At 40.8% G+C, this 27,867-nt stretch overlaps 1 protein-coding gene across 3 annotated transcripts in view; it reads right to left on the reverse strand.

Annotated features, from left to right (window-relative positions):
• Positions 1–11,445: 11,445 nt before the first annotated feature.
• ncanb (neurocan b) overlaps positions 11,446–27,867 on the reverse strand; it is a 149,287-nt gene continuing 132,865 nt past the window's right edge. For 2 of the 3 annotated variants that reach the window (XM_061684629.1, XM_061684628.1), the window contains exons 12-16: positions 24,322–24,480; positions 19,829–19,911; positions 18,453–18,597; positions 15,743–15,925; positions 11,446–11,813 (exon numbers count right to left, since the gene is read on the reverse strand). In XM_061684629.1, the coding sequence (XP_061540613.1) occupies positions 11,665–11,813; positions 15,743–15,925; positions 18,453–18,597; positions 19,829–19,911; positions 24,322–24,480 (719 nt within the window). In that variant the 3' untranslated portion in view covers positions 11,446–11,664. Of the gene's footprint in view, positions 11,814–15,742; positions 15,926–18,452; positions 18,598–19,828; positions 19,912–24,321; positions 24,481–26,029; positions 26,084–27,867 lie in introns of those variants that run through there. The other variant, XM_061684630.1, reaches the window with a different exon arrangement.

Here is a 27,867-nt window from a genome sequence, read left to right on the forward strand (position 1 = left end):
GTCTTGATTGTGTGAACTTGGATTCACTGCCACTAAATTAGTCAGCAAAGTCCTTCTCGGTGCACTATGCCATGCATAATTCAAGGAGGCCTTCTGCACTTCATTGCTCAAGTAAGTTGGAGTTTTTTTTTTTTTAGGGGAGCCCAAATGGCGTCTAAAGGCCAATTCCCTTTCTGTAAGAGCACTTTCAATGGTTTTAAGTCACTGCTTAGAGCTTGTTTGACATAACAGAAATTGCCAGGGCGTGCCAGTCATTTTGACACAGTAATATAATATAATAATGCAAAGAAATACAGTAACAGGAAAAATATTTGCACCACACTTTGGAGAGGGAGGAGCTCGTTAGAGTTTGGTGAGGATCTGGAAAAAGGCGCAGACACGTGTTTTCTTCCCTTGGTGCAGGTCTGAACGCGACTGTAGTTCCTCAAAAAGTGGCTGTCCCTTAAATAGACACCTCATTTTACTCATGCACTACCATCAGGTCATACTGACAGGTTAAAAAAATACGACTTTTAGTTTTTTTTAAATTGCATTACACACACACCTTGAAGGTGTGGAGTACCCTCCGCAGTAATAGTGTCAATATTTTTAAGCACGACGATAAAAAGACACGTTTTTTTTTCTTGACTGTCCTGTTTTAGGTCTACAAGGATTACCAAAATTATTTCAATTTGCTAAATTCCAGAATAGTGAGAGAATGATTTTTTTGGACAAATATATATAATAGACAATAGAGTCAGTATGTTTTTCAAATGTGGGAGGAAGCCCGAGTATCCGTAGAAACCCCACACTAGCACAGGAAGACCACGCAAATGCCACACGGAAAGGCTGCAGTCTAGATTGGAACCTAGTAACTCAGCCCATCGTGCTTCCAGCTCGAGTATTGAAGGGATTGGATGATAACTGATGCAACAGGTTGTAAATGTTTTGATGGCTGATCTTTTTGAGATTTCGCTGGACATAGTGGTGCCTTTTTATTTATTTTTTTGTACTGTTTATGTTTGTCTGCATGTTGTTTGTGTTCCATGACTACTTGTTGTCCAGGACCAGGGCACTCTTATAAAGGAGATTTTTAATCTCAATGAGGCTTCCCTGCTGAAACAATTTCATTTTTTTTTTTTAAAAACAGTTATTGGTTGGTGGGAATTCTCCTTTATTTAAAATCATGAGTACCTGTTCCCTCTCCATGTGACCATACAAGCCTAAAAAGGACAGTTTAAAAGAGAGACTGGGATGGACCTGAAGCTAGGAAGCACCTGGAGGCATTCACGCTCATGTGCGCACGGGAAAGCAGCGCTCACATCTTTGGACGTGAACGGAGCTGTACACGTTATGAAGCACTCAGGCGTGCACGTTGGCCACTTGCTGGAGGCTGCAGTCATGAATGTGCAAAACTGTTTTCATTCAGCTTGCCATTTTACATGTTCATACCACACTGGAGATCCATCCATCCATCCATTTTACAGTATATTTTACCCATGACCCCAATGATGACAATTGCTATAGAAAATGGATGAATTGCATTTGTGGGTTAAATGTTTTAGGTTTTTTTGGAACAGTTGGCATGTTGTCCACAAACTCCACTCAAGAGGTGGATGCAATTACCTCATCTATAGGAACATTTCCAATAATTGGTATTACCATGTGTGTGCTCATTGCTCTTTTAGTGTGTGGTATGCTCGCGATGACCAACAAAGCACACCACTCACACCATCACAGACCAAGCCCTACCGCGAAAACCTCAAATCAATTAATTTATTTACGGTGGTCTGTAACAACACAGAAAAATAATAAGCAAAGCATCAACACCATGCATCCAGCATGTACACATTCATGAACCCATGTTACATAATAGACTATATTCAGTAGTAAAATTCTCAACACAAACAAACCACCTTCACATGAGGCTCATCAATAATAGCATGCATGCTAGCCTACTCAAGATGCTAGCACAAACTGACATGACATCACACGCGGGCAAACAAATATGAATAGCGAATTCGCAAATGCCGAATCGCTAATATGCAGGGGTTCACTGTATGCAAATGGGAGCGATACGAATGTGGTGATTAAAGTATGTCGACTCAACTTAGGTGTGTAGTAGTCACTGTGCGAAAGCACGCACAGTTGCAGCAACACCCGTCTTCACTGGGTTCATTGTAAAAGTCAAAAGCGGATAAATGCCAGGTTTTTCTGTTACCGCTCTGATGTGGCCACTTTGCCGGATGCTCGAAACATCGGCAAAACTACCAGAGAAAAATGAAAGCTTCTCCATAAATATGTGAAAATACAACAAGTTTGCGTGTGACCATTACGGCCACTGAGCAAACAAACAGATGCCAGATCTATACAACATTAGCTCGCGGGAAATAGCTTTGGAAATTACCTCATCTCCCGAATGGTCCCGTCTGATGTGTTCTGTAATTGGCCCGGGAATGCTTCTGGTGACACATTTTATGCATGCAAAGCAGTCAGTTTGAGGAGAGCGCTAATTGGCTAAATTGCGATAGTATCCCCGTGCAGGGTGCAAGGACATTGGCGATAGGAGACTTTAACTTCTCGTGTTACATGCTCGCTCTCTCCGAGGTTGTCACGCTGTCTGCCAGGCCTGTTCAACCGAGCCCCGCTTGGGTCAGGAGAGAACAAAAGACAGGTTAATGAAACTCAACGCATTTGTGTTTGGAAAGGATGAGGTGAAGAAGTGCAAGCACGCAATTACTGGAGTGAAAAGCAGCAAAGGTGTTACAGGATCGAGAAAGAATGAGTGATAGTGTGGAGAGAGAGAGAGAGAGAGAGAGAGAGATAGAGAGATAGAGAGAGAGAGAGAACGGTGAGCATGAGCCTAGCTAGAGAAGATTGCAGTGTGTGTTTGTGAACAGAAAGTTGTGTAAAACCACAAATGTTCAGTCCTCAGAATATGAAGTATTTGTGGTCCGCCAGGCTGAGCGTGAGGACGCTACATCCTGTGTTTCTTTTTCTAATCTAGTTCAACTTTGACAGCATCATTAGCAGATAATGCATGATAATGCAGGAGATCCCCATTGATTTGCAAAGGCTGCCAGAAGAGTCTGCTATCGACTGGAGAACAAGGTTACAAACAAGGAGGCTCTGAAATTATCTGCCCAGTCGCCATCATTTCATCCTTTTACTACTTGAGTACTGATTTAATTTGGAAATGAACTTTGAAAATTAACATACAATCCTTATAGTTCAAATGCGTTCCTGCCAACAAAAAAGGCTTTTGGTCTCTTCTACTTCGCAACAACATGAAGAAGAGTCTGAGAAGAAACTTTGATGCTGCTTCCTGGTTGTGAGCTAAAATTTTATTTTGTCCAAACAAGAAATAAAAGAATATAATGAATGTAACTGGGGTATGCTCTTCAACTCAATCACTACCGGTCGTTTACAAAGCAGAGTTCCGAGAGATTTTGACTGATCTTTTTCAAGACCCACAGAATATTGTGTTCTGTGACAATATAAGCACCGAACCTACCAAAAGAAAGAATAGACTCTCTTCTTTCAACAGAATAAAGTTATCATTGTTTTCTGCTCTTTTGTAATCAGCAGTAGAACATGGGTTGGTTACTTGAAAAACACTGGTGTCTGACCAAAAAGTGGAGAAAACTAGCTTTTTGTGAGGGGGAAAAAAACGTGACTCAAGTTTACAACTGTTAATATTGTTAAGAAAAACCATCACCTGCATTAAAGCCTACCAGGCTGGAAACTCTCGCCAGAGTAGTAACGTTCTCCCGCGTTACAACGGCTCTCAAGCAGACAAGTAAGCCACGCCATTCCTCGCTGTTTTTCCTGACCTCCGTGTTTCTCCTTGTCCTCAGTGTTCCCTCCATATCCCATATTCTTCCACCACGCCGCCAAGCCAGCCGCCCGTTCTCGCCACCGCCCGCCACACGTTCCCTACCTCGACGACCCGCCAGCACATCTCACGGACCATCTCTATTCCCTTTTTCAATAAACCTTTCATCACAGCCTCTCAGCCTCTGCCTGCTTCTGGATCCAGTTAAAAATAACACCATCGCAGTGACAGATAACCTTTTTTTAAATATACAGGGAATATTCGGAGTAACACTTGAACGTTAAGGGTCACACAAGTGTATAAAAAACAGTTAACGGTCATTAATATAAAAACATAAGAGCAAAGTGAATGTGACTGGGTATGCTATTTAAAAAAAAAAAAAAAAAGGCTTTTTGATAATGATGGTGCCCCACCTATTCTGCCTAGCAACAATCATTAAAATGTCATGTAACTATATAGGCATTTTTTTTCAATAACATTTTAACATTTTTCAGTCATAAAAGTGTAAAGGAAGTTCAACACCATTACTATTAAAAAGTAATAACGAAACAGTTTTTACCAAATTAAATTGAACACGTGATTTAGTGTGAGGAGTATAGGCCTTTCACTTTTTAATTAACATTATCTTAATTGTTGTGCAAGTTTAAAACTCATTTAAAGACTGTAGAGAACAGCAACAAATAAGTGTGGCTTACCTTTTTTAACTTGTGACATCGGTGTCTGACTTCATCTGTCAACGCCTCTTGTTGAGGCCGCTCCATCTTTTGGAGTAATTAAAAAGCCAGACACATGCAGAGTTAATACTTTGGATGAGAACAGAACTGTTAATAGTCATGACTTTTTTAAAGGGCGATGAGAGGAATATGGGAGCAGAATGTGTTTAAAAAAAAAAAAAAAATTAATCTATAGACAAAAGTCATCTCATGTTGATGAAGTGAAGGCCGCGGAGGTTGCAACCGTGGGCGTATACCCGCAAAACATAATTCATCAAGTACTTCCTCTCACCTTAAGACCCATCTCCCCTTTCTCCATCGCCGTGGCAACTAGGGAACTGCTCGCCTTCCTCCCGTAACCTCTCTTTAAGCCTGCAGCCACAACCAACTAAAAGTTTGTATTATTTATAGCTGGCTAGCTTTAAAAAAACAAAAACATTTTTACCCAATACAGCACGTACAGGTCAAAGCAGGCCTGGGATTGACACAGTGGATATGGAAAGTATTCTCAGTGCTTCATTTTATCCACATTTTGTTATTTTACAGCCTTATTCCAATATGGATTAAAAATAATGTTTCCTCAAATTCTACACACAGAGCCTCAGACATGACATGGGATTTTTTTTTTTTATTGTGGCCACAATATTCTGTAGATCCAGTAGTTGTACCTTGACTTCATACATCAAATCAATTTTCCCCATTGAAATGAATTGAAATGCCATTAATTCATTCCAGCAGCTCCAAAGGGCTTTTCTTGGTCACATTTCTGATAAATAAATAAAAAATGCACTGTATTGAATAGAAACATAATAAAAGTCCAGTATTCATGTACTCAGTGTGTGACTTTAAGGGTGGTGGCCTAGTGAGCGACATCAGGAGTTGGAGTCTGGCTCGTCGTTAAGTTTGTGTGTGAGCCTCTAGATGTGAGTTGTGGCCTACAGCAGCTCCTAGTAAGTGTTTGCCCTATTCAACTCATGGCTGAAAGTGCATCGGCTCTCATAATTGTTCTCAGTTTTTCCCCTTCACTCACTTCATGCATAGCTGAAACTCAATTGTAATTCGATTTTTGACTCACAACACAAAGCAAAAAAAAAACCCCAAAAAACTGACCAAGCTACAGCCTGTATGTTGAATATGTTGCGGTGTCTTGAGTCAAGGTACCACTGTATGATATGTGCACAAAATGCTAAAATGTGACCGTGAAATGGGTATAACGTACGCCAAATGCTACTTTGCGGGTTTAATATTTCATGAACAACTTCTCGTTAAGCAAATGGAGCGCACCTTTGCTTGAAACTGCAATACGTGACGTCCTCTACCTTATTGTTTTGAGAGGTGCGCTATTTGCTTACCATACTGTCCAGGAATTATATTAATATTAGTAATTTGTGTTTTATGTGTGGTCACAAATGAGTATTTACCCCCCCCCACCCATAAAAGATTTTCTAATTTTTTTTTTATATATATTAAAAATCTAATAAAACAACAACCCTTAAGAAATCACATGTACATAAGTATTCACAATCACTACCATGAAGATCAAATCAGGCGGATCATCCTTGAGATATTACCGCAGATTAATTGGAGTCCACCTGTGGGAAATGCAGAAAGAAATATACAACACTAACACCATTTTAAGACAACTTTCCCATAGTATACAACTGTAAAATGTTGCCATTAAAAAGCCTTTATTAACTGTATGTTTTGAAATTTTAACATTCTTAACAGTAGCGCAAATATAAATAGAAAATAATCCCTCTCACTGTGTGATAAAATAAAACACCTACTAATCCTTTGATTTATGGGGTCATTTGTGTGCAGGTCCTTAGCCATTACGTTTTCAGCTATATGCTGTTTAGGTGAGCATCCGGTTGGCAAAATGTCTTTACGTAATTGATTACTCATATTGTACTGACTAGCCAGATGATAAAAGAAAGTAAAACTACTGGCCTGACTGAGAGTGCCATTTGTCGTCGTCAAGCTTCTCTTGTTATTTTCCTGATAGCTGTTAGCATAACGCATTTCAGATACATGCTAGTGATATTAGCATCTGCTTGTCAAATGAATTTTCTTATCACGTAACATGTTTACGTTTGCCAAAGGCCACTTCAAAGCCACTTTTAAGGCGACGAAAAAAAATACTGGTTGGATCGTATCATTCTCTACACTGGCCGTGAACACAGAGACTGATTTTTGTGCGTTTGTTTGCAAGAATCCAAACATTCTGATTTCAAGTGGCCTCAGGCTGTAAAAGTTGAGAGTATTGAGATTTTTGTGAACTTTAAAAAAACAACAACAACAACAACACTGACAGAGCCAAGTAACAGATCCAAACAAGGGTTTGCTTTAATGATCGTTTGGCTGGTAAAGAATAGAATACAATGGTCGAACTGGAATTCGTATAAGGACACGTCAATAAATGTGAATAAATACATACACGCACACACGCACACACACACGGGCTCTGATCTTGTATTGTTTCTGCTTGTTCAAGAAAAGAAAGGCTGCATGATGATGATCCACATAGTTTAAAATAAGTATTTACACGGCAAAGAAGGAGATTTTTCACCCTGCATGTCTATATTTCATGCCCGGTAGATTGCAGTTATTTCATCATAATATATTCTGAAACCCAAATTCTTATTGAAAACCCAAAACATTTTTCCCATTACAAGAGCACATTTCGCATTTTGCGCAATTAAAAAAAAACAAAAATTAGCGAGAACAAAATGTTCATCAGTGAAAAAAAGTTTAATGTCATGAGAACAGTTCTGAGTGTTAGATTATTTTGAAAGACAGATTCCAAATATTTCGTGATTAATGCTGTTATATTACAAGACTAAAGACACAAAATAATAAGAAACATTGAAATATTACAAGAATAAAGGTCATAACTTAGGGAGATGAAAAGTTTCGATGAACAAATTCGGAAATTCCGAAACCTCTGAATTTTAAAAGAATAAAGTCAGAATATTCCGATAATTATTTCAAAGTATTATGAAAATTGAGATACAATTTTTTATGAAAAAAATACAACTAAGTCCTACAATTATTTGAGAATATTGTCTCATAAGAGAGGATAGTTGACATTTTGCTAAAAAAGAAAACCTCATGAAAAAAATTATTACTTGAGAATGAAGTTAGAATTTTTGCCCCCATATATTTTTTAAGATGTCATAATATTGCCAGACCAAAATCATAATTATACAAGATTTTATTTAAAGTGGGGAAATAAACTAGCAATTCTGAAAAAAAAATGAAATTCCTAATATTTTGAGAATAATGCTGATAATGTTAAAATTGCGAGAAAAAGTGATATTTACAAATATAAAGACACAAATATCAAGGAAAAAAGTTGAAATATTACAAGAATAAAGCCGTAATTTAGTGAGGAAGAAAATAGTGCTCCCCTCCTTAATTTCAAGGGACTAAAGTCATATTCCTCTAAGAAAAAAAATATTTTGAGAATGAAGCCACAATTATACAATGTCTACATTTAACTCACTTTTCTCGAGGGATTTTGATTCTTTGCTTGAAAAATTTAAGACTTGTAATATCATGACTTTGTACTCACAAGATTACAATTTCATTTTTAATTATATGAAACTTTCTTGTACGAAAACATACCTTTTGTCTTTTTTTTAAAACTTATTTTTTCTTGTAATATTGGGAATCAATTCTCATCACGTTATATTTTTTTTCTTGTTATATACAACAGTGTATAATGAAGTTGTTCTTGGAAAAAAGAAATTCCTTGTAAAGCCAAGACATTATTCTCCTCATGAGCTTTTCCTCATGAAATGGTGACAATGACGTCTTTCCTCAGAAATAAACAAAATGAATTTTCTGCAGTGACGCCTTAATACGCTGTCTTGATTTGTCACTAATGACAATTAACACGTCTCTGCGTGAGGACAAAACAGATGTGAAAAGATATGCGATTTCATCTAAATTTGTGATCTAATCTTGCCTTTTTTTCTACCTCACAATCAGCTTTTCATTCTGCATGAATTAGTCTCGTCTTTTGCGTATTTTCTGCTCACCGAGATAAACTTGCATAGAAAATCGCACGCTTGTGTTGGCCTGACGATGACGAGTGTCTGGACTGACCTCACGGGACCCGTTTCCGCTGCGTGTCCGTCAAAGTGAGTCGCGCACCTCGTGGTGCTGCAGATAATCAGTCTTGTTAATTAAACATGCAGAGATGAATTAAAGTGATAGGAGGTGTGCGGGAGCAGTTAGGATTCCCAGTGCACGTTCCCACTACCAAGGTGAGAAGAAACGGATTCTTTTCAGCAACCTTTGGATGGCGTACTGGCCGCACAAAGGAGGGCGCGGCCTAAGCTGCTGCTGTCATTTGATTTATCGACAGAGAATCGTGAGATAATACAACGGTAAATAATTGGAATGTTTCATGGAACCAAACAGACCGGCTTAGTGGAAACCGGTTTTTGGGTACCATTCGCAATGTTTCACATTTAAAGCATAACGTACAGATTGATGACAAGATGAATTTCACACGGTTTTAGACTGGAGCCAATTGGTGGAAACATCCCTTTTGGTACACTTTACCCTTGCAATGTTTGACAAGAAGACCAAACAGTACAGCTTGTTGAAAAGATGTTTTCTAGTAGTAGCCTCTGCAAGGTTTAACTTTGGAGCCTGCCTTTTGGTACCCATTGTAACTTCTGATTATATGGACCCAAACCATACCTATTGATGGAAAAATGCCTTCACAACGTCTAACATTGGAGCCACTGGGGGAAAAATATGCCTTTTTGTACCCTTAACTACCTTCAATATCAGAACCAAACTGTACTACTTGATGGAAACATGCATTTTGGTACCCTTTGCAATGTTTAACATCAGACCCAAACTGTACCGATTGGTGGAAGCATGCCTTTTGGGAACCTTTGCAACTTTTAACTTCTGAACCAAACTGTCCCGATTAGTGGCAACAGAGCTTTTGGAACGCTTTTCAAAATTTAATAAGAGAACCAGATTGTACTGATTGGTGGAAACATACCTTTTGGTACCTTTCATAATGTTTAATATTGCAGCCAACTGGTGGAAACATGCCTTTTGGTGCCTTTTGTAACTTTTAACAATGGAATCAAATGGTATTGATTGGTGTAAACATGCCTTTTGGTACCTTTCACAATTTTTAATATTGGAGCCAACAGGTGGAAACATGTATTTGGAACCTTGGACAATGAAACCAAACTGTACTGTACTGATTTTTGGAAAATATCTTTTGGTACCTTTTAACAATGGAACCAAAGTACTGATTGGTAGAAACACGCCTTTTTGTTTGCACTTTGCAAAGATTAACATCAGAACCAAACTCGACCACTTTTGTAGAAACCTTCTTTTTGGTGCCCCTCAAAACGTTTGGCATTGGAATCAACTGGCCGAAACATGCCTTTTGGCACCCTTCACAACTTTTAACTTCAAAACCAAACAGTACCACTTGGTGGAAACAGGCTCCAAACTAAGTGAGGGGCTGCTAGAGTGTATACTTGTGTCTGCTGAGCGCCAGAGATTAAAAGTAAGTGAAAGGCGGGTAAGTAAAAGTATCAGAAGAGGATAAGAAATACTTCAGTCAGTGACGTGGACTTAATCCCACAAACTAAAGCCTTAACTGCTGGATTTAGAGGAAGAGGCAGAACCCCCCCACAGCAAACTGTCAGGAAAGAGGGAGCAAACGGCTTCTTGTATCCTGCATTTAGAGCCACATGAGGGAGCATTTATCTCCGACATCTATGCACATGCACGCACACGCAGTCTTTGCTTCTTTCACTCAGCGACTCTGCAAAATTGCAGAACCTTTGCACAAAGACACAGCATCACGCAAACAGACAATTAGATGACGTCAGAGCCAGTGTCTGGTGTATAAAATACTTACTGGACCGGCGATAACTGCTTTTTAACACAAGGGAAAGAGGTGGGGAAAATTACGGCTTTTACAGAAGGTGTGAAAGGGGTTACAGAGATCCAGCAAAATTGATGGACCCAATTTACAGAAACAACTCGCATTGTTGCAGTTTACTATTTAAAAATTTCCCAATCACGTTATTTTTTAAATTTTTATTTATTTTTGCCGTTCTGCTGAAAATATCTTGTGTTCTTTCTGAAATGCCCTAAAATGCCACATGATGGCGCCCAAGCACAGGGAAATGAGTGCAGTGCTAGGGACTGACCCCTGCCGCGAAACCCTGTGAGAAATTATCATCCGCCCTAAACAGGTTTATAATTGCCTACAGATGCCACAAGATGGCAACAAAGTACTACATGAAGTTCGTCAACTCACTTCAACATAGTTCCTTGGCCCCAAGATGCCACAAGATATAATATTTAAATATTATACCAGGCTTTGGCCTGAGCACAAAAACAGCAAATAGCGAGGACAGGGTCCTGTAAAAAAGTAGGTGCGTAAAAGCTAAATCTGAAAGTAGCAACTAGCGAATCGCGAATATGCGGGGGAGCACTAAACAGAAATTGATCCAAGGAAGTACTGGATGGTGAAGCGATACATCTTGACTGAGAGATAAACTTTGTATGTTGGGGAGGAGCTAAATTTAGCCTGGCTTGTTACGGAGAGTCTTCTCCGTATGTACATGTACACTTAAGGTGCATCGAAATAAAATCCTCCTCCGCCATTTATTTTTAAGGGTAATGTATTAGGAGTTTGAAATGATACTGAACTATTTTAGGATTATAGTTTGTGCTATCTTTCCGGCACTTTTCCCACCTCTACCACGGCGCCGATACTACCCCCAAACACATGGAATGAGTAGTGACACACACAAGAAAACACCAACCAAATAAAACTAGAAAGTCGAGAGAACAAACAACTAAAAGAGATGTTATTTACAATGTGTACTCAAGCGCAGCGTGTGAGTAAGACAAGAAAACGGGGAGGAAAAAAAAAAACATAAAAAGGGATGCAAAGGGATCGGCTATCGTCCCAGCTATTGTCCCAGAATTGCCTATGTTACAGGGGGACTCCAAAGTGTAGGAGGGGGCCGGAGGGACCTGAGGGAGGGGGGTGAGAAATAAAGAGAGGAAAGAGGAATGAAGGAATGAGAGGAGGAGGAGAAGAAGAAGGGATAATGTTGGGTTTTTCGCTCTTTTGGTTCAGAAGGGGCCTTGCTTAAGGCCCTGTTGGGCGTCGCGGTGGCCGCCGTCTCGGTGACCGTGCCGCTTGTGCTTCCTGCGCTCCCGTCTGCCCTTGTGGTGGTGGTTGTGGTGGTGGTGGCGCCGGTACCGGTGGGCCCGTCGGTTTGCTGGGGGAGAACGAGGACAGAGAGGCTAGGCTCACCTTTTACAGAGCACTTTATCCAGCAATTACAATTATAAACATAGTGAATAATGAAGAAGAAATGACTTTCGGCTTTTCCCCGTGATGGGTCGCTACAGCGAGTCGCTTGGATGATTAGTCTGGCACAGTTTTACGCCAGATGCCCTTCCTGACACAACCTACCCATTTTTACTCGCATTTGGGTATTGGTGCACTGACCAGGAATGGAACCTGCGCCGTCTCCGTGAAAGGCAGCAGCATGTACCACAACACTAACAGTTGCCACAAGAAAGCAGAAGAAATATAAATAAAACAAGACATTAAGGAATTGTTCACTTTTATGACTTTTTAAAAATTTCATTGGTTTATATTAATGGCCTAAAAGTTTTTAACAAACAAATATTCATTGCAATTATGACTTTACTTCTGCGCTAGCGTAAGTTAGTGATAGAGGCTAGGTGTGTTCTGTACTAAATTGGGTTGCAACGCGTCTTAGGAATGGAACTTCAACAAAAGCTAAAGTGTGTGTTTAGCTAGCTAAGTATAGTGCTAGCTCTACTTACAAGTAACCCGACTTACGAGTCGTTTGAGATATGAGCATCACTCGGCCAACTTTTTTGTCTTAAGTTGAGAGCAAAAATTTGAGTTACGAGCACTAGCTATTGTGGCAGCGAACTTTGTAAACGAAACGAAAGTCCGCTAGCTTAATGATAACGCACAATGCAAAATGCTATAGACGGGAGTTTTTTGGGGGGTTTTAACGGACGAATGACATTTCCACTCATTTAAAAAAAAAAAAAAAAAAAATGGGAAAAAATTCATTCATCTTCCGTTCCACTTCTCCTCACTAGGGTCGCGGGCATGCTGGAGCCTAACCCAGGTATCTTCGGGCGAGAGGCGGGATACACCCAGCCAATCACAGGGCACGTAGAAACAACCAACCATTCGCACTCACATTCACACCTACGGGCAATTTTGAGTCTTCAATTAACCTCGCATGCATGTTTTTGGGGTGTGGGAGGAAACCGGAGTGCCCGGAGAAAACCCACGCAGGCACGGGGAGAACATGCAAACTCCACACAGGCGGGGCCGGGACTTGAACCCCGGTCCCCAGAACTGTGAGGCAGATGTGCTAACCAGTCGTCCACCGTGCCACTTGGGAAAAAAATATTTGACATAATTAGGAGTGTTTTGAGTTATGAGCATGGTCCCGTAATGAAACTTAAAGGTCAAGGCACCACTGGATCAAAATGTGAGGAAAACGTCTTCTGTGTTCTTGAGTGTACTGCCTCCTAATAATGCCTGCAACTAACACCTAAGGCCCACCAATAAGGCCTTAATAAACATCTGTGGGGGCAGCAGGTTTTAAGAGCAGTGTTGTGTAAAGGTCAAAAGGAGCACGCTTTTCCCCACCACACTGAAGGAACATTTCATTAATGGTGCTACCCACACAGAAGCTTGTTCCTCGGCTGTACTGCCAAACGTCCTCCCTGTCCCTTCCCGGATGTTGCCAACAACGAAACTGCTGTCTGTAATCAACGATAAGCAAAGTAGAACTCTGGGCCATAGAATAATCAAAAAAAAGAAGAAGATCAAGTGCCACAGGAAAAGCTATCTTATTCACTTTTAGACAGAGGCGCCATTATCCCGTGTTTTTTCATCAGTGAAATGACATTGGGGTGGAATAGTTATGCATGTATCGAGCCTTTAGCTCTCCTCTAAATAGCAATCATTATTATGCTGAAAGGTTATGAACTGAAGACTGTCAGAGAGTGTCATTTAAAAATGTATTTGGGATAAACGCTGTTTATTTGAAAATAAATAAGGAGCATGAAATAAATACCATAGAAATGAATCTTTACATTTTTTTTTTCTCTCCTTGACATGGAGCCACAAAGACACTTAGTCCTGCTCTGACCTGATGAAGCTACGTTAAGATGTTCACGTTTCATGGTGAGTTATCGAACTTCGGCGCCATGCTCTGTTCACAGACAATAAAGTTGTCCGCAATATATCGTGGTCTATGTCTGGTATTCACAGTTCAAATTTGGTAGCAATCAGAGAAAATCTGTCGGAGTAATTCGTCTCTGAAGGACCGCAAAATGAACCTTAAACCTTCACACCGTAATAGAAGACTTCCTATCTGTTTTACAGCATGGCTCCTTGAGACTTTTATTTGGGCCTACTCATGTTAGAGATGCCTACAAAATTTCATGTTCGGTAAAACTGCCTTCTGGGGCTGAACTTTTAAAGAACCCCACTCAGTAGTGGATTTGCCCAATTGGGTGGATTCCAGGGGTTACACTTGGTCACAGCCTGACCTAATTAGTGAATTTACCCAAATACCCTTTTATAAAGATCCTATGACATTTATAGAGATAGGATGAGTGTTACTCAAATGTGACTGAGACTCTTATCTACCTAAACTACAGAGGGTACAGGACTTCTTTCCCCTCTAATTCCATCTGTTTCACAAGTGCAAATCATTTGATTTTAATAAGGTGTCTCGCCCCCATTTGCAATGTTAGCTAGGAGGTCCTCAGAGTCGATCTACAATTTGCGGGGGGTCCAGGACCCTAAAACGTTTGAGAGCCACTGTCCTAGACACATTGGCGATATTAAATTGAAAGCTTTTTTTGCGTACGCCATCTAATGTGAGTGGAACTGAAGTCAAAGTTTCATGATCTTTTAGAGGTTTTTCCATTTAAAAGGGTTGGCAGGCCTGTTCATCGCTGATTGTAGCTTTAATTTTTCTTCATTTTTTTCAGTTTAACTTGACATACTTTAATCCGGCGGAACAGTGGACGACCGATTAGAGCGTCTGCCTCACAGTTCTGCGGACCGGGGTTCAATCCCCGGCCCCGCCTGTGTGGAGTTTGCATGTTCTCCCCGTGCCTGCATGGGTTTTCTCCGTGCACTCCGGTTTCCTCTCACATCCCAGAAACATGCATGCGAGGTTAATTGAAGACTCTAAATTGCCCGTCGGTGTGAATGTGAGTGTCAATGGTTGTTTGTTTCTATGTGCCCTGTGATTGGCTGGCAACCAGTTCAGGTTGCGCCCCGCCTCCTGCCTGTTGATAGCTGGGATAGGCTCCAGCGCTCCCGCGACCCTCGTGAGGATGAGCGGCTCAGATAATGGATGGATGGATGGATATTTTAATCCAGTATCATTATAAAAACAAATGTACGGTAATAGTCGGGATGCACATAAGTGGTGCGCATGCACACGGAAAATATGAAACGCACACTAGATTCAAGTGCGTCACTGCGCATTTGCATACCAAGCATTTTGCGTTTTCTTTTTTTGGGGGGAACGGAGCAGTAGGCTCGAGTAGTGTTGTGTCGTTCGCGAACGTCTCATTTAAATGAAAAAAATCATTTGAGTACACGTACTGAATGGAATCACTTCATGAACAGATTCATTCCTTTCTTAGTTCAGCTGAGCTCGGCCACGTGCATGTGTGTGCGGTACGCGTAACTCTAATTCAAATGGCGCCAATGAAAATCAATGGGGTTCTTGCTTGGCTCGAGAGAAATAATGGGTGGTGACCAGAAACATGGAAGTCTCCAGGGGTTTTGGAAAAGATCCTTTGTAGTCCCATGGCTTCACAAAGATTACCATTATAATATACTGCACATAATAATATATATATATAATGTATAAAATGCAGTATGCATGTATATGTCTACATGACTGACTATAAGAGAGAATGTCAAATGGTTTGGATTATTTAATCAATGGTTGGGATGAATTAAAGTTTCTCAATCAAATATGCTTGATTCGGCTCAAAAACATGACCACTGATCTTTTTTTGTTTGCAATAATAATATCAGTAGCTGTGGCAAGACTGAACCTATGCTTTAGGAACAAGCATACGTGAGCAAAAGTGAAGTAAAGCTTTGGCGCAAACTCACATTTTATGCAGATGATTTTTGGCTCGTCCCACTTGCCGTTGGCGCGACACTTGGCTGTCGGTACGTGGCGCTGCTGGAAGCCGTCGGCGCACTGGTAGCGCACGGTGGAGTGAATGTCGTAGTGAGAGCGCTTCCGGCCAACCACGAAGGCGTTATCCACGTGAGGAGGGGCTCCGCATAACACTGGACAAATAAAAACAAAGACAACAGTAAGAGCCGTACCTCTGGCTACCGATCTTTTACATGTCCGCTTGTTTTTGTTACTCCATGTCCTACCCATTTTCACTTAAACTTTTCTTGGATCTAAAAGTCTGTCAAAAGGGTTCCAATGCACCAATGACCACGACAATTGACATGAATCGAGAAGTTCATCCTAGCATTTTTTTCTGCCGCGGACCCATCACCGCCCATACTGAAGAGCCCATCAAATGTCCCGTCACAATGATTTTGATGTACATTAAAAAATTCTAATCTTCCTATTACTACCCATCTTTGATTGGATTTAGAAGTCTCCCCTCGTGTTCTACTTCACTTTCTCTAGACATCCATCCAAACCATCACTCACTGAAACCTTGCAGAGTACAAGAGTTGAAGAAGAATGGGCAGCAACAGCACAAATTCTGCACGGAGTAGACCACCAATCATTAGGGCTATTCTTAATCATATCACTACTCATTTTAAGTAATGTCTTTGCATCAGTATCTGCCTAATTTATGACGAAGTCTACAACTGTCCTTGTCTTAAAACCTCCTTAAGAGTCACCACAAGGGGAAAACAATAACTCTGATTAAATGTGTAGCTCAACATTTACAGTTTGAATATGAGAGAAAGGGCAAGTTGGCTCGCACACTTGAGACACAAATAAACCGCTGAAGGGTCGGTTTTCCATAAACCTCACCTTGGTGCACTCCTGAGAGATTTCTAAAAGCACAGGGAAAGAGAGAAGTATTGCGGTGAGGATAAGGGAAAATGTCATTAAAATGACTTATAACAGTATTTCAGTAGTAGAGAATACGGCCCAAAGGGGGAATAGCACTTGAGTGTAACTTGATTTCTTACAGAAGGATCATAACACTTTATTTCTTAAATAGTCACAGGGCTAGACTTGATCTTTGTAAGCGTTCCAGACGCTCTCTAGACAGGCACACTTGTTTAAACTGCACAGTAGTGGAACATATGCTAAACAAGAGGAACATTTAATCGCACATTTGAGGTACTTTTGGGTTACTTGACAGTTTCCTGAAGGGCTATTGTTCGTTTGCATGCTGCTTTTACAAAGAATGTGAATGGTACTCACATTCTTTTTGTGACAACAAACATTTTTAGTGTTCACTGAAATAATACTTCTTCCCTGAGTACATGAAGAAAACAGTGGAATGATATCATCAGTGGTCCTATCTGCATCTTGTTGCTATGATACAACTCCGGCTCGTAAGAGGTGGAAACATCAGATTTTTTCCCCCTTATCTTTCCTTGTGAAAGGTCGATGCAGCTGTCATGTTGTGCTTATACTGGAATGTAACCCAGACAATATCAGTTGGAAATCCATGACATGATTTATAATGGAAATAGTTTAAAGCTGTTCTTTGGGTCTTTCTTTCCAGCTCTTGCAATGGTTCTGTCGTTACCGTAGTGGAGCGTTCACATGTCGGAGTCCACTGGAAGGCTAATTGATCAGGTTCGTGAATAACTGGAGCCTAATGCTATCTGACTTTGGGCAAGAGGTCGGGTACAACTTGGCCTGGTCGCCAGCCAATCGCAGACATTAAAATACTTTCACCTTTTAAAGGTGTAATCCTTCAGCTGCTGAGTGACTCAGCGAGAACGAGCAGAACACACGTAGTACAATGAAAAATGAAATGGAACAATGAAACGTCTATTTTTTTTCGAGTGGATGTAATGGAAATTTACCAGCTACATGAGATCGGCTAACCATGTCTTTGTCTTTAGAACTGAATCTTTAGAATCTTCTTGATCACAAACCTCTATGGAGCTCTCTTCTTTGTTTCTTGGAAAAAAAAACAAAAAACAAAACAACAAAAACTAATGGACAACCTTTGCTTCCGTTTCCAAGTGACCAACGAAGAATGTGTCCTTCGAGTGCTTAAAAAGCCGGTTGGAAGATGCTCAGTGTGGAGCCGGTGAGCGCCCTTGTTAATTCAACACGTTGCGACGGCTTAGCGGGAGCAAAGAGAAGCTTTGAGGGACGATGAAAAGGTCGCGGTGATTAGAAGAGACTGATTAAGGTCGGGGTGAGCAGGACGTTGGGGACTGATGACGAGTTGCAACAGCGTTCCTGGAAGGGAAATATTGCTCCTTTTTGTTCATACCGTGTCAGTTTTACACACTATATGCAAGTGAGTGAGGTAAATTGTAAATGAGCTGTGACTTTAAAAGGAGACATATCCATCCTTCTATCCATTTTCTACACCGTTTACCCTCATTAAGCTCGCGGAGGAGCTGGAGCCTATACTAGCTGACTTTGGAAGAGAAGTGAGGTACCACCTGGACGGGTAGCCACCCAATCGCAGGGCACATACCGTACAGACAAACATTCACGCTCACATTCACAACTAAATGGCTCCACTCAGTGGGTTTGCATAAAAACACTAAGATTAAAGACGAAAAAATGGATACGGTCGACTCGAATCGAAGCCTCTTGGACGGCGACTTCCTGTAATATGCCGCCACTTCCTGTTCCTTTTCTCACCTGTTCCCTTCTTGCAGACGTAGGGCAGGTTGTAGTTGCACGGCACGTCGTTCCATTTGCCGTTCTCGTGTGCAATCATCACCACGCAGTCCTCACCGCCTGCGAAGAAGTTGTCGGGCTGGTTCGAGCGCCAGTTTTCGTATTGCTGCACACAAGTGTTGACAGACATGAGACAAATCAAAGAAACTCACTTAATTTCATAGATAATTTGCCATGAGATAGATCCAGTTTTTCCCAAACATTGTGCTGTTGCACATTAGTGTGCATTAGGTCTGCTGCGGGAAATGATCTCATTTAACTTAATTGGTCTGAACATTTGTATTTACTTACTCCAAATGGTGTTCTTTGAGGCCACAATTAAAGGGCCCCCACTTTGGCTATTTAGACTGCCATTGAGTGACTCTCTAACATGGTCATGCAGTTTAAAGTGTCAATCTCATTATAAAAAAAAAAAACAAAAAAAAAAAAAACACCTTGGTTTTGTCATACGAGTGTCCAGAAAAGACGCCTCAGACAGCTACTTCTGTTTGACCCAGTTTTGTATCCGCTTCGTCCATATATGGCTAAGCCTCATTTCGTCTGATTGCTTGCCTCTGTGTAGAAGACCCACTTGTGAGAGTGTTTGTCATCAGAATCAGAATCAGAATCATCTTTATTTGCCAAGTATGTCCAAAACACACAAGGAATTTGTCTCCGGTAGTTTTAGCCGCTCTAGTACAACAGACAGTCAATTTACAGAACACTTTGGAGACATAAAGACATTGACAAAAAACAATTGTGCAAAAAGATGCAGAGTCCTCTAGCACTTGGAGCAGTTCGAATGACTAATATTGCAACAGTCATGTTGACAACGCTGGCTCGGGTGCGGCGAGGGAAGGAGGAGGGCTTCGCTACTGACGTAGATAAGCTTAAGAAATTCGAATGACCTGATTTCAGATCTCTCGGCAGAAAAAGGTCTGGGACTCAGGAATGCGTAGACGATTTTAATTAATATTTCACATGTTTACTTAAGCACAATAGAGACAATATCCATCCATCCATTTTCTTTACAACTTATCCTCACTAGGGTCACGGGCTCTTGGAGCCTCTCCATAGAGACAATATTACATCCCAAATACTAGAATAAGTTGGTATGGCAAAATCTGTCCCCTTTAACTAAAACTGAACAATTAAATGCTCATCCACTAGATGTCAGAAGCTACAATTAACCTGTGTATCCACGATGCTGCTATTCATACAAAAGAATAATAGCTCTGTGTTAAACGAAGCAGCCCCAGACTTCACAATAAACAAGTAAATTTGTAAGTAAATTGAGCCAAGATCATCAGGATTTCAGAATACAGCATATACATGAATAACAATGAACAAGAGCTCACCAGGTCCATCTTGTCAGTCCACTGAAAGTCATCCTCCACCGTGCGATCATTTAAGCCAATCCAGGTGTTGTCGTGACTGATACCTGAGCAGGAAAAGCATAAATGTGGACCATTCCGTCTTATTTATACATCAATTTTCTGTTGCGCTTATCCCATCTTACATCCCATCTTACATCCCCACTTCCAATGAAGTTGGGATGTTGTGTTAAACATAAATAAAAACAGAATACAATGATTTGCAAATCATGTTCGACCTATATTTAATTGAATTCACTACAAAAACAAGATATTTAATGTTCAAACCGATAAACATTATTGTTTTTAGCAAATAATCATTAACTTAGAATTTTATGGCTGTTGGGACTGGGTCATGTTTACCACTGTGTTACATCACCTTTTCTTTTAACAACATCCAATAAACGTTTGGGAACTGAGGACACTAATTGTTGAAGCTTTGTAGGTGGAATTCTTTCCCATTATTGCTTGATGTACAGCTTCAGCTGTTCAACAGTCTGGGGTCTCCGTTGTCGTATTATACAAAAAACAAAAACAATTTGAAATGTGGTCTCGTCGGACCACAGAACAAAAAAAAAAATTCAGGGAAGCTCCTTTTCTACCCAATCATGGCACCCACCTGTTCCCAATAAGCCTGTTCACCTGTGGGATGTTTGATGAGCATTCCTCAACTTTCTCAGTCTTTTTTTGCCACCTGTCCCAGCTTTTTTGGACCGTGTTGCAGCCATACAATTCTTAAATTCATGATTATTTGCTAAAAACAAAAATCTTTCAATTTCAATTGAATTCAATTCAATTATTTTATCTTAAAATAATTCAATTCAGGCGGCACGTTGGCCGACTGGTTAGAGCGTCTACCTCACAGTTCTGAGGTCCGGGGTTCATTCCCCGTCCCCGCCTGTGTGGAGTTTGCATGTTCTCCCCGTTCCTGCGTGGGTTTTCTCCGGGCACTCCGGTTTCCTCCCACATCCCAAAAACATGCATGCGAGGTTAATTGACAACTCTAAATTGCCCCGTAGGTGTAAATGTGAGTGCGAATGGTTGTTTGTTGGTATGTGCCCTGCGATTGGCTGGCAAACAGTTCAGGGTGTACCCCGCCTCCCCGCTCCAGCACGCCCGCGACCCTAGTGAGGAGTAGCGGCTCAGAAAATGGATGGATGGATGGATGCATGGATTAAGTGCCATTTCTTACAAGGATAATAAACATTTTTGCATGTACTTTAGTGCACTGCACAGCAACGTGGACATTTTAATGTATAAGCAGAATAATCTCCTTGTAACACTAAGGCAGGTGTGTCAAACTCATTTTCATCGCTGCCACATCAGAGTTATGGTTGCCTTCAGACGTTATAACTGTGAAACCCTGTAAATGTATAAACTATTTATAACACATTCATCTTTACTTGGTGGCCTCTGCATTAAATTATTATCAACCTTTACTATGATGGATAACTTGAAATCAGAAATAAGGGTAAAATAGTGAAAAGTAGATTTTTCAGATTTTAGCGGTTCATGGGTTACTAGTTATGGTTTATGTGTATGGGGGGGGGGGTTCACACTTCGTTCCATTCAAGCAGTCACATTGTAAAGGGGAGATTTGCACTGTTTTAAGATTTAAGAATCCACTGTTGCTCAAGAAAAAACAACCAATAAGAAAGAGAAGGCATCACTGACGAGTTGTGAATTATTTGCCGTGCACTCACAGGCACACTGATAGTGGATGCAACCCCGCGGCCTCGCACGGACATGTAACCTTAGACTTCAGAAGTTGAAACTACGGCAGGAATATCTACCTCTGGACAATAAATAAAATGCCCATTCCTCATTTGCCAACAACTGTCCATAAGACAAGCAAACAGAATTAGAGTGAAGGGATGTCAGGCAGTTAAGAGGATTTAGAAGAGATGCGGAATTAGCAACAATTCTGCTCGACAAGTACTGTACGTCTATGAAATGTAAATTTTTTTAATGATTGTTCATTCCCAAAAAAATAAAACTCTGAACCGATAACATTTAGTGTTATAGTAACACTATTACGGATAAGTCATGATATCAACGTAGCTGCCGTGACGTCTCCTTGTTTACAGTACTAATGCTTGCTTCGCATTGCCATTTTGTTGAAGCTGGAGAACGTTCTTTGTGAACCATTACCACGTCTCTGCACTTTAATTATTGCTTGCCTTTAAGAATGGTCATGTTTGACAATCACGCTTGTACACGTTAGTCAATGGCACGGCTTTGGTCAAAGACTCGAGGAGGGAAGGGATGAGTGAAGTGAGGCTACCTTCAAAACTTGCTCACAGTTTTAACTGCAAAATTCCCGTTTAACCTGGTGGGCCACAAATAGACGTGGCGGGCCACATTCACTTCGCGGGCCTTGAGTTTGACATCAGTGCTTAAAGGCTATGAAGCTAGAACACAGCAAAGCATAAGTGCTCACACTTTCTCTATTCATAATCCCCTCAGTGTGATGACTTTTTTTGTTTACGCGTGAAAGCAAAAATGTCAGCAGTGACGTTCCGTGCGGGAGGGGGCTTAATCCCATTGTGCCCCGTCTCCACATCACGCTGAATCTGATTAGCATCATCAGTGGGCCCATTAGTCTTCCTAATGACACTGATCTCCTTATTGCAGGGGTGGAGATGTAGAGTCTGGAGGCGGTTAAATGCTTTTTATTTTGTTGTACGTCTGTGGAAAAAAGTGCGAATGAGTTTGGGCATGCACATGTCAAGCTTTTCCTGTTTTAAATTGGAGTGCAAAAATGTGCCGGTTGTGCTTGTTTCGTAGCCACTGTGGACACACACTACCGATTTGTTTTCCACAAAGGAAATCAGCTCACCTGTTTCCAGACAAATCACACTGACACAGAACATGACAGCAGATTAAACGCTGTGTCACAGACGCTTACATCAGCGCCAAAGAGGCCGTGAACACACTCCTCAAAGTGTTTATCTGGGAAATTATAAAGCTGGGAGCATAGAAAAAGCGCAACTGGAGGACGACAGACTTTAGATATTTTTCACCAATATAAATTGGGAGCAGATGTTAATCATTGTTAGAGTTGTTAAGGGGTGGAACATTTTCGGTAAATTTTCATGGGAATTGAAGATGGGGAATTTGGGAAAATATTCAAAATGTGCAACTATTATGGTAATTGATGGGAATTAATTGAGAATTGAGTTTCATTTTGGAATTGTAGCACAATTCCCGTATAGCCATTTTTTAAAAATCATAAACGCATTACAGAGCAAAATAGATAGCTCTCCTTGCCAATATGCACCTTAATTTATACATTTCTCCCTGCCACCCCCCCACTTCATTCAAGCATCAGTGTACCTGAGGCTAACTCATAAACATAATTTTAGTTCGTAGCACAAAGCAAACAAAAACAAAAACAAACGACAGTTTGTAATTTGCAAATATTCGTAAATTGGGGCACTCGTAAATCTGGGGTCGAACTCTACTTGAATGAAATCTGGTTGTTTTTGTCATGGTTATGCTTAAACATATTTTCCCAACTATTTTTAAGTCCCCTCTTAAGAGCCAGCCATGAATGTTGTAAAACTGTAAGTTTAACAACTGACATGATTCTCTCACCTTGTTGTATTTAAAGCAATTGTTGCTGTCAGACAACGGTTTTATACATCACACTCGATGCTGACATCTTCTAATGATCGGATTGTGAGATGCCGTGTCGCTGCGTGAAAGTGAACAGTTGCTCTTCTCTGGGGTTGTGTAAAAGGCATGTAAATGCAGATCCTACTGTTGTGGCTCTGAGGCATGAATTTTGCTGGATCTCTGTGTGAAAGAGGCTATAACCTGAAATTGTAACGCCTAGGGCTGTGCCGCTGTCGTGACTGAAAGACCAAGATTTTGGATACAAGCGGCTGAAATGTGTTTCTTCCTTAGAATAGAAAAGCTCGGTTATCCGGGAGGGTCTCAGAGTTGAGCCACTGCTCCCCCGCATCGAGAGGAGCCAGCTGAGATGGCTCAAGCATTTGGTGAGGATTCGTCCTGGATGCCTCCCTAGTGAGGTGTTCCGGGCACGTCCTATTGGAGGCGGTCCCGCGCATGACCGAGGACACGCAGGAGAGACAATGTAAGAGCTGGACGAAGTGGCTGGGGAGAGGGAAGTCTCATCTCTGCTTAGGGTATTGCCCCCGTGATAAACGGATAAACGGAAGAAAATGGATAGGTGAACATCGCTGCCGTTAGGCTGAGTAAAGCGCACAGTTCCTAGCAACTTCCTGCTTTCGCTGGGTTCTGTGTAAAAGGCAGATGAATGCCAAATCTTTTGTTTTGGCTCAGATGAGCCAATTTGACAGGACCTCGGTGCCAACTGGCCGCATTAGATTCCGCTCACTCATCTTCTCCTGATGATTCCAATCAGTGACACTTAGAGGGCAACAGCGCTTGAAAGCGGCCCAACTACCTGGGAATGCAGCTTTCGCCAAACTCCTTTCGACTCTCCCGCTCACCTCCCATGAAGTTCTGTTCGGCCGCGCTGTGGATGCTGGCCAGGTGGCCGCTGTGCTCCCTGCAGTCTTTCTCAGCGTCCTCCCATGTGTGCCGGCGGCTGAAGTAGCGGTAGCAGTGGCCGTGGAACTTCCGCCATGCATGCTCACAGCCTTCCGTGTCTGCCGGGGGCACAAGGGGACACAAAACAGGAAAATGGCTGAAAATCTTCCATCACGATCTTATCAACAAGGTTCGAAGGTGTATTAAAAATCAATAGTCAATAATTAATCAGGAGCCCTCCAGTGAAGTGCCTTTTCCTTCCTGTCATCTTGCTTTTAAAGCTTTACATTAAAAAAAAAATCTGAATACAAAGAATAAAACAAAACACTATATGCAAAATAAAAGTACATTCATTTAAAAAAAGAAAATTAAATAGGATATATATAAATTAATACATAAATTAAATAAATAATCTGATAAAAAATAAGACAAAACAGGATACACAAAATGAAATAATACATTGCTGAAAATAACAGTTGAAATAAAATAATACATGAATAAAAAACAAAACGATAGTAATAAAAAATAATAAAATATGAAATATGATCAGTCAAAATAATAAAAATATACAACTAAAAAAAATAAAAATAAAAAATAAAATCTCAATAACAAAATACAAAACAGTATAAATAAAATCTAACATAATGTAGTAACAATAAAAAGACAAAACACACAATAAAATACGACAAAAATTAAAATAAAACAAACAAAAAAATAATAAAATCAATTTCAAATAATAGAGACAGAAATAACTAATAAAACAGGAAAACTTAAAAAAACAGCATCAATAAAATAAATATATTAGGAAAAATAAAAAAACTATGAGGAAAAATAGAATTAAGAAAGAAATAAAGCTGAATGTCTTGTAATTAACTTCCACGTCTTACAGAGTCACTATGGTACCATCCAACACGAACCCGAAAATTGCTCGACAATTCTTTTCCACATTTATGAAGAGTCTGTGCTCTACTGAGTGACATTCTAGTTATATGTGGTCATTATAGGACAGTATAACTAATACTATTGAAGGCAGCATCTGACGTACATATACAACAGGTATGTATACATTTTGCTATGACAGCCAAAATATTTTTCTATCCGGTGTCACACATTATAAAAGAATATCGATTACAGCTGCCTCGGGAGGCCTTTGTGCTTTGGACGCCGTTTGACTTTCAGTCCAGTCCAGACAGCCTGGTCCAATGAAAGGCTCTTTTCATCTATTCAAATGACAGCGCTGCTTGCAATAGGAAACTGACTTGGTAATTAAGACCTGTCACCGCGGGTGGACTCCAATCCCCACTTGGATGTGAAGGGTGTGTGCGTGTGTGTGTGTGTGTGTGTAGCTTTCTCCAAACATGTGTACATCTGATGCAGTTTGGGCTCCATGTGTAAAAAACGTTGCGCTCCTCACAGCTTGCAGAAGGTCCCCGTTTTGGGGCAGACAAATCCGAAGCGACACCGGTAAAGTGAGAATTGCAAATGGGCCCTGCTCAGTATGCATGGTATGCAGTTTGGTCGAGGGAAGGACAGAATACCAGAACAGTTTTCAATTCCATGCAGATTTGTGCAGTTGGTTTTTATACAGTACTTTGAAATGCAGGTGGTCAATTTGCAAGATTTTTTAGGCAGTGCAAAGTGTATCAATAACATTTACAGGGACCTTACATGTGCGTGGTTAAGCTTCAGTTCTTCTCTATGGTAAACCCAGCAATCTGCAGTCTAAATGTTGAAACACAAACATACAGTGGAAATAAAAAGTCTACACACCCCTGTTCAAATGAAAAATGAGACCAAGATGAACGATTTCAAAACATTTCCCACCATTAATGTGACCTATAACCTGTATAAACCTATTGACATTTTAGAGGGGGAAGGTAAAAATAAAGAACTGAGAAAATGTTGCACAAGTGTGCACACCCTTTTATAACTGGCAGCTAAGATGTTTTCAGATTGAACCCATTACAGTCAAACATGTTTAATGGCACCGATCACACATCTGCCGCCATTTGCAGCAGGAGTTCACTTTTCATCATATTAGTGAAAACAGTCATTATGACTTGACAGCAGTACACAATATGATCCGTGAATAAAATCAGGAATCTTGAGCCTCTAATTTGATATACAAGAAACCAAGAGACTCGAAAAACACAACAACAATCAGAGACAGAAAGGGTGACTTTTGTGGTATTAATCATTTGTCACGAACTCGTGCAAATAATCATCACGGACATAACCCCCGCCTCCCCCCAGGCTCCAGCACATTCGTGACCCGAATATGGATAAGTGCTGTAGAAAACCTTCCACTTGTATTACTTTTGTCAGGGACAGTGCAAGGAGGAGGACTCAAATCCAAGACTCAAAAGCAGAAGTCTGTTCCAAAAAAAATACAGTTTAATAAACAGGTCGGGGTCAGTCCACATGCAGGCAATCAGCGAAGGCAACAGTGTCAAAAGCATGAAGCAAAAGGAAAGGTCCATATTTAAAACAGGGTTTATGCTTACTACAAGTCAATGACGTGGAATATAAAGAATGGTGGAGGACGAGGTGCTACAAAGTTGCGACCACATACAGTAAAACGAGGCACAAGGTTATATGCATAGGGTAATTTGGGTAAACAAGGTGCAGGTGGGGAAGATGCCCTCTGGAGCAAGTGTGCACAAGGCAGGTGGAAGCTAACAACCACAAGACACACAAACATGACAACTTTATTGCTCTGGTGGCAATAGTAGCAAAAGAAACCAAATGTAGCAAGAAGACAGGAAAGGAAATGGATTATACAGGAAACAAAATCAAGAGGAAAAGGAAAATCAAGCCACATTTCCTTCCCCCTCAGATCTCTGGCTTAGTCTCCGCTGATTTCTTCTCGCTGTCGCTGACAAGAGGCAGCCTCAGAGCGCCACATCACATCAACCTCTTCAAATATTTAGACATTATTCAACTTGTCTTCCTTTTTTTTAAAACCCCTTCTGTCTCTTTGTCACGCTGCGAAGAGAAGCCAGCTCGAGATTAATATTCACACTGAATTTAAATGACAAAAAAAGACTGATGGGCTCGTTTATCCACATCACTTGCACTTTTTTTTTTTTTAAGTAGAGGAAGCATTGTGTGTGTGTTTGTAACCGTGTGTGTGTGTCTGTGTTAGCAAGCTGAAGACGTGGAGCACCAGGGCGAGCTCTCTCATGGCCAAAATGTGGAAGTACAGTAAATGGGTGTTTTACTTTTTGTTATATTTTATCCGGAGAAGGAAATGTCATGCCTTCGCATCTAGACTTCCTTCATCTCGTTGAAATGCATGCCATTGGCTTCATACGTCCACCTTGCGCTATCGTTTTTGAGCAGAGAGGAGTCTGGAGTCAATACTTGTGCATTCTAATAAAAGCAAATGTTGCGATTCACCATTAAAGTACAAAAACATTCTGAAACCAGTTGTACAATATCGAGCCTGCATCGGGGACAAGACGGCGATTGCTAAGAGGAGGAGCTGTCCGTCTTGTTCGGGTGGA

This window comes from Phycodurus eques, chromosome 8 (genome assembly GCF_024500275.1).
Source record: "Phycodurus eques isolate BA_2022a chromosome 8, UOR_Pequ_1.1, whole genome shotgun sequence".
NCBI lineage: Eukaryota > Metazoa > Chordata > Actinopteri > Syngnathiformes > Syngnathidae > Phycodurus > Phycodurus eques.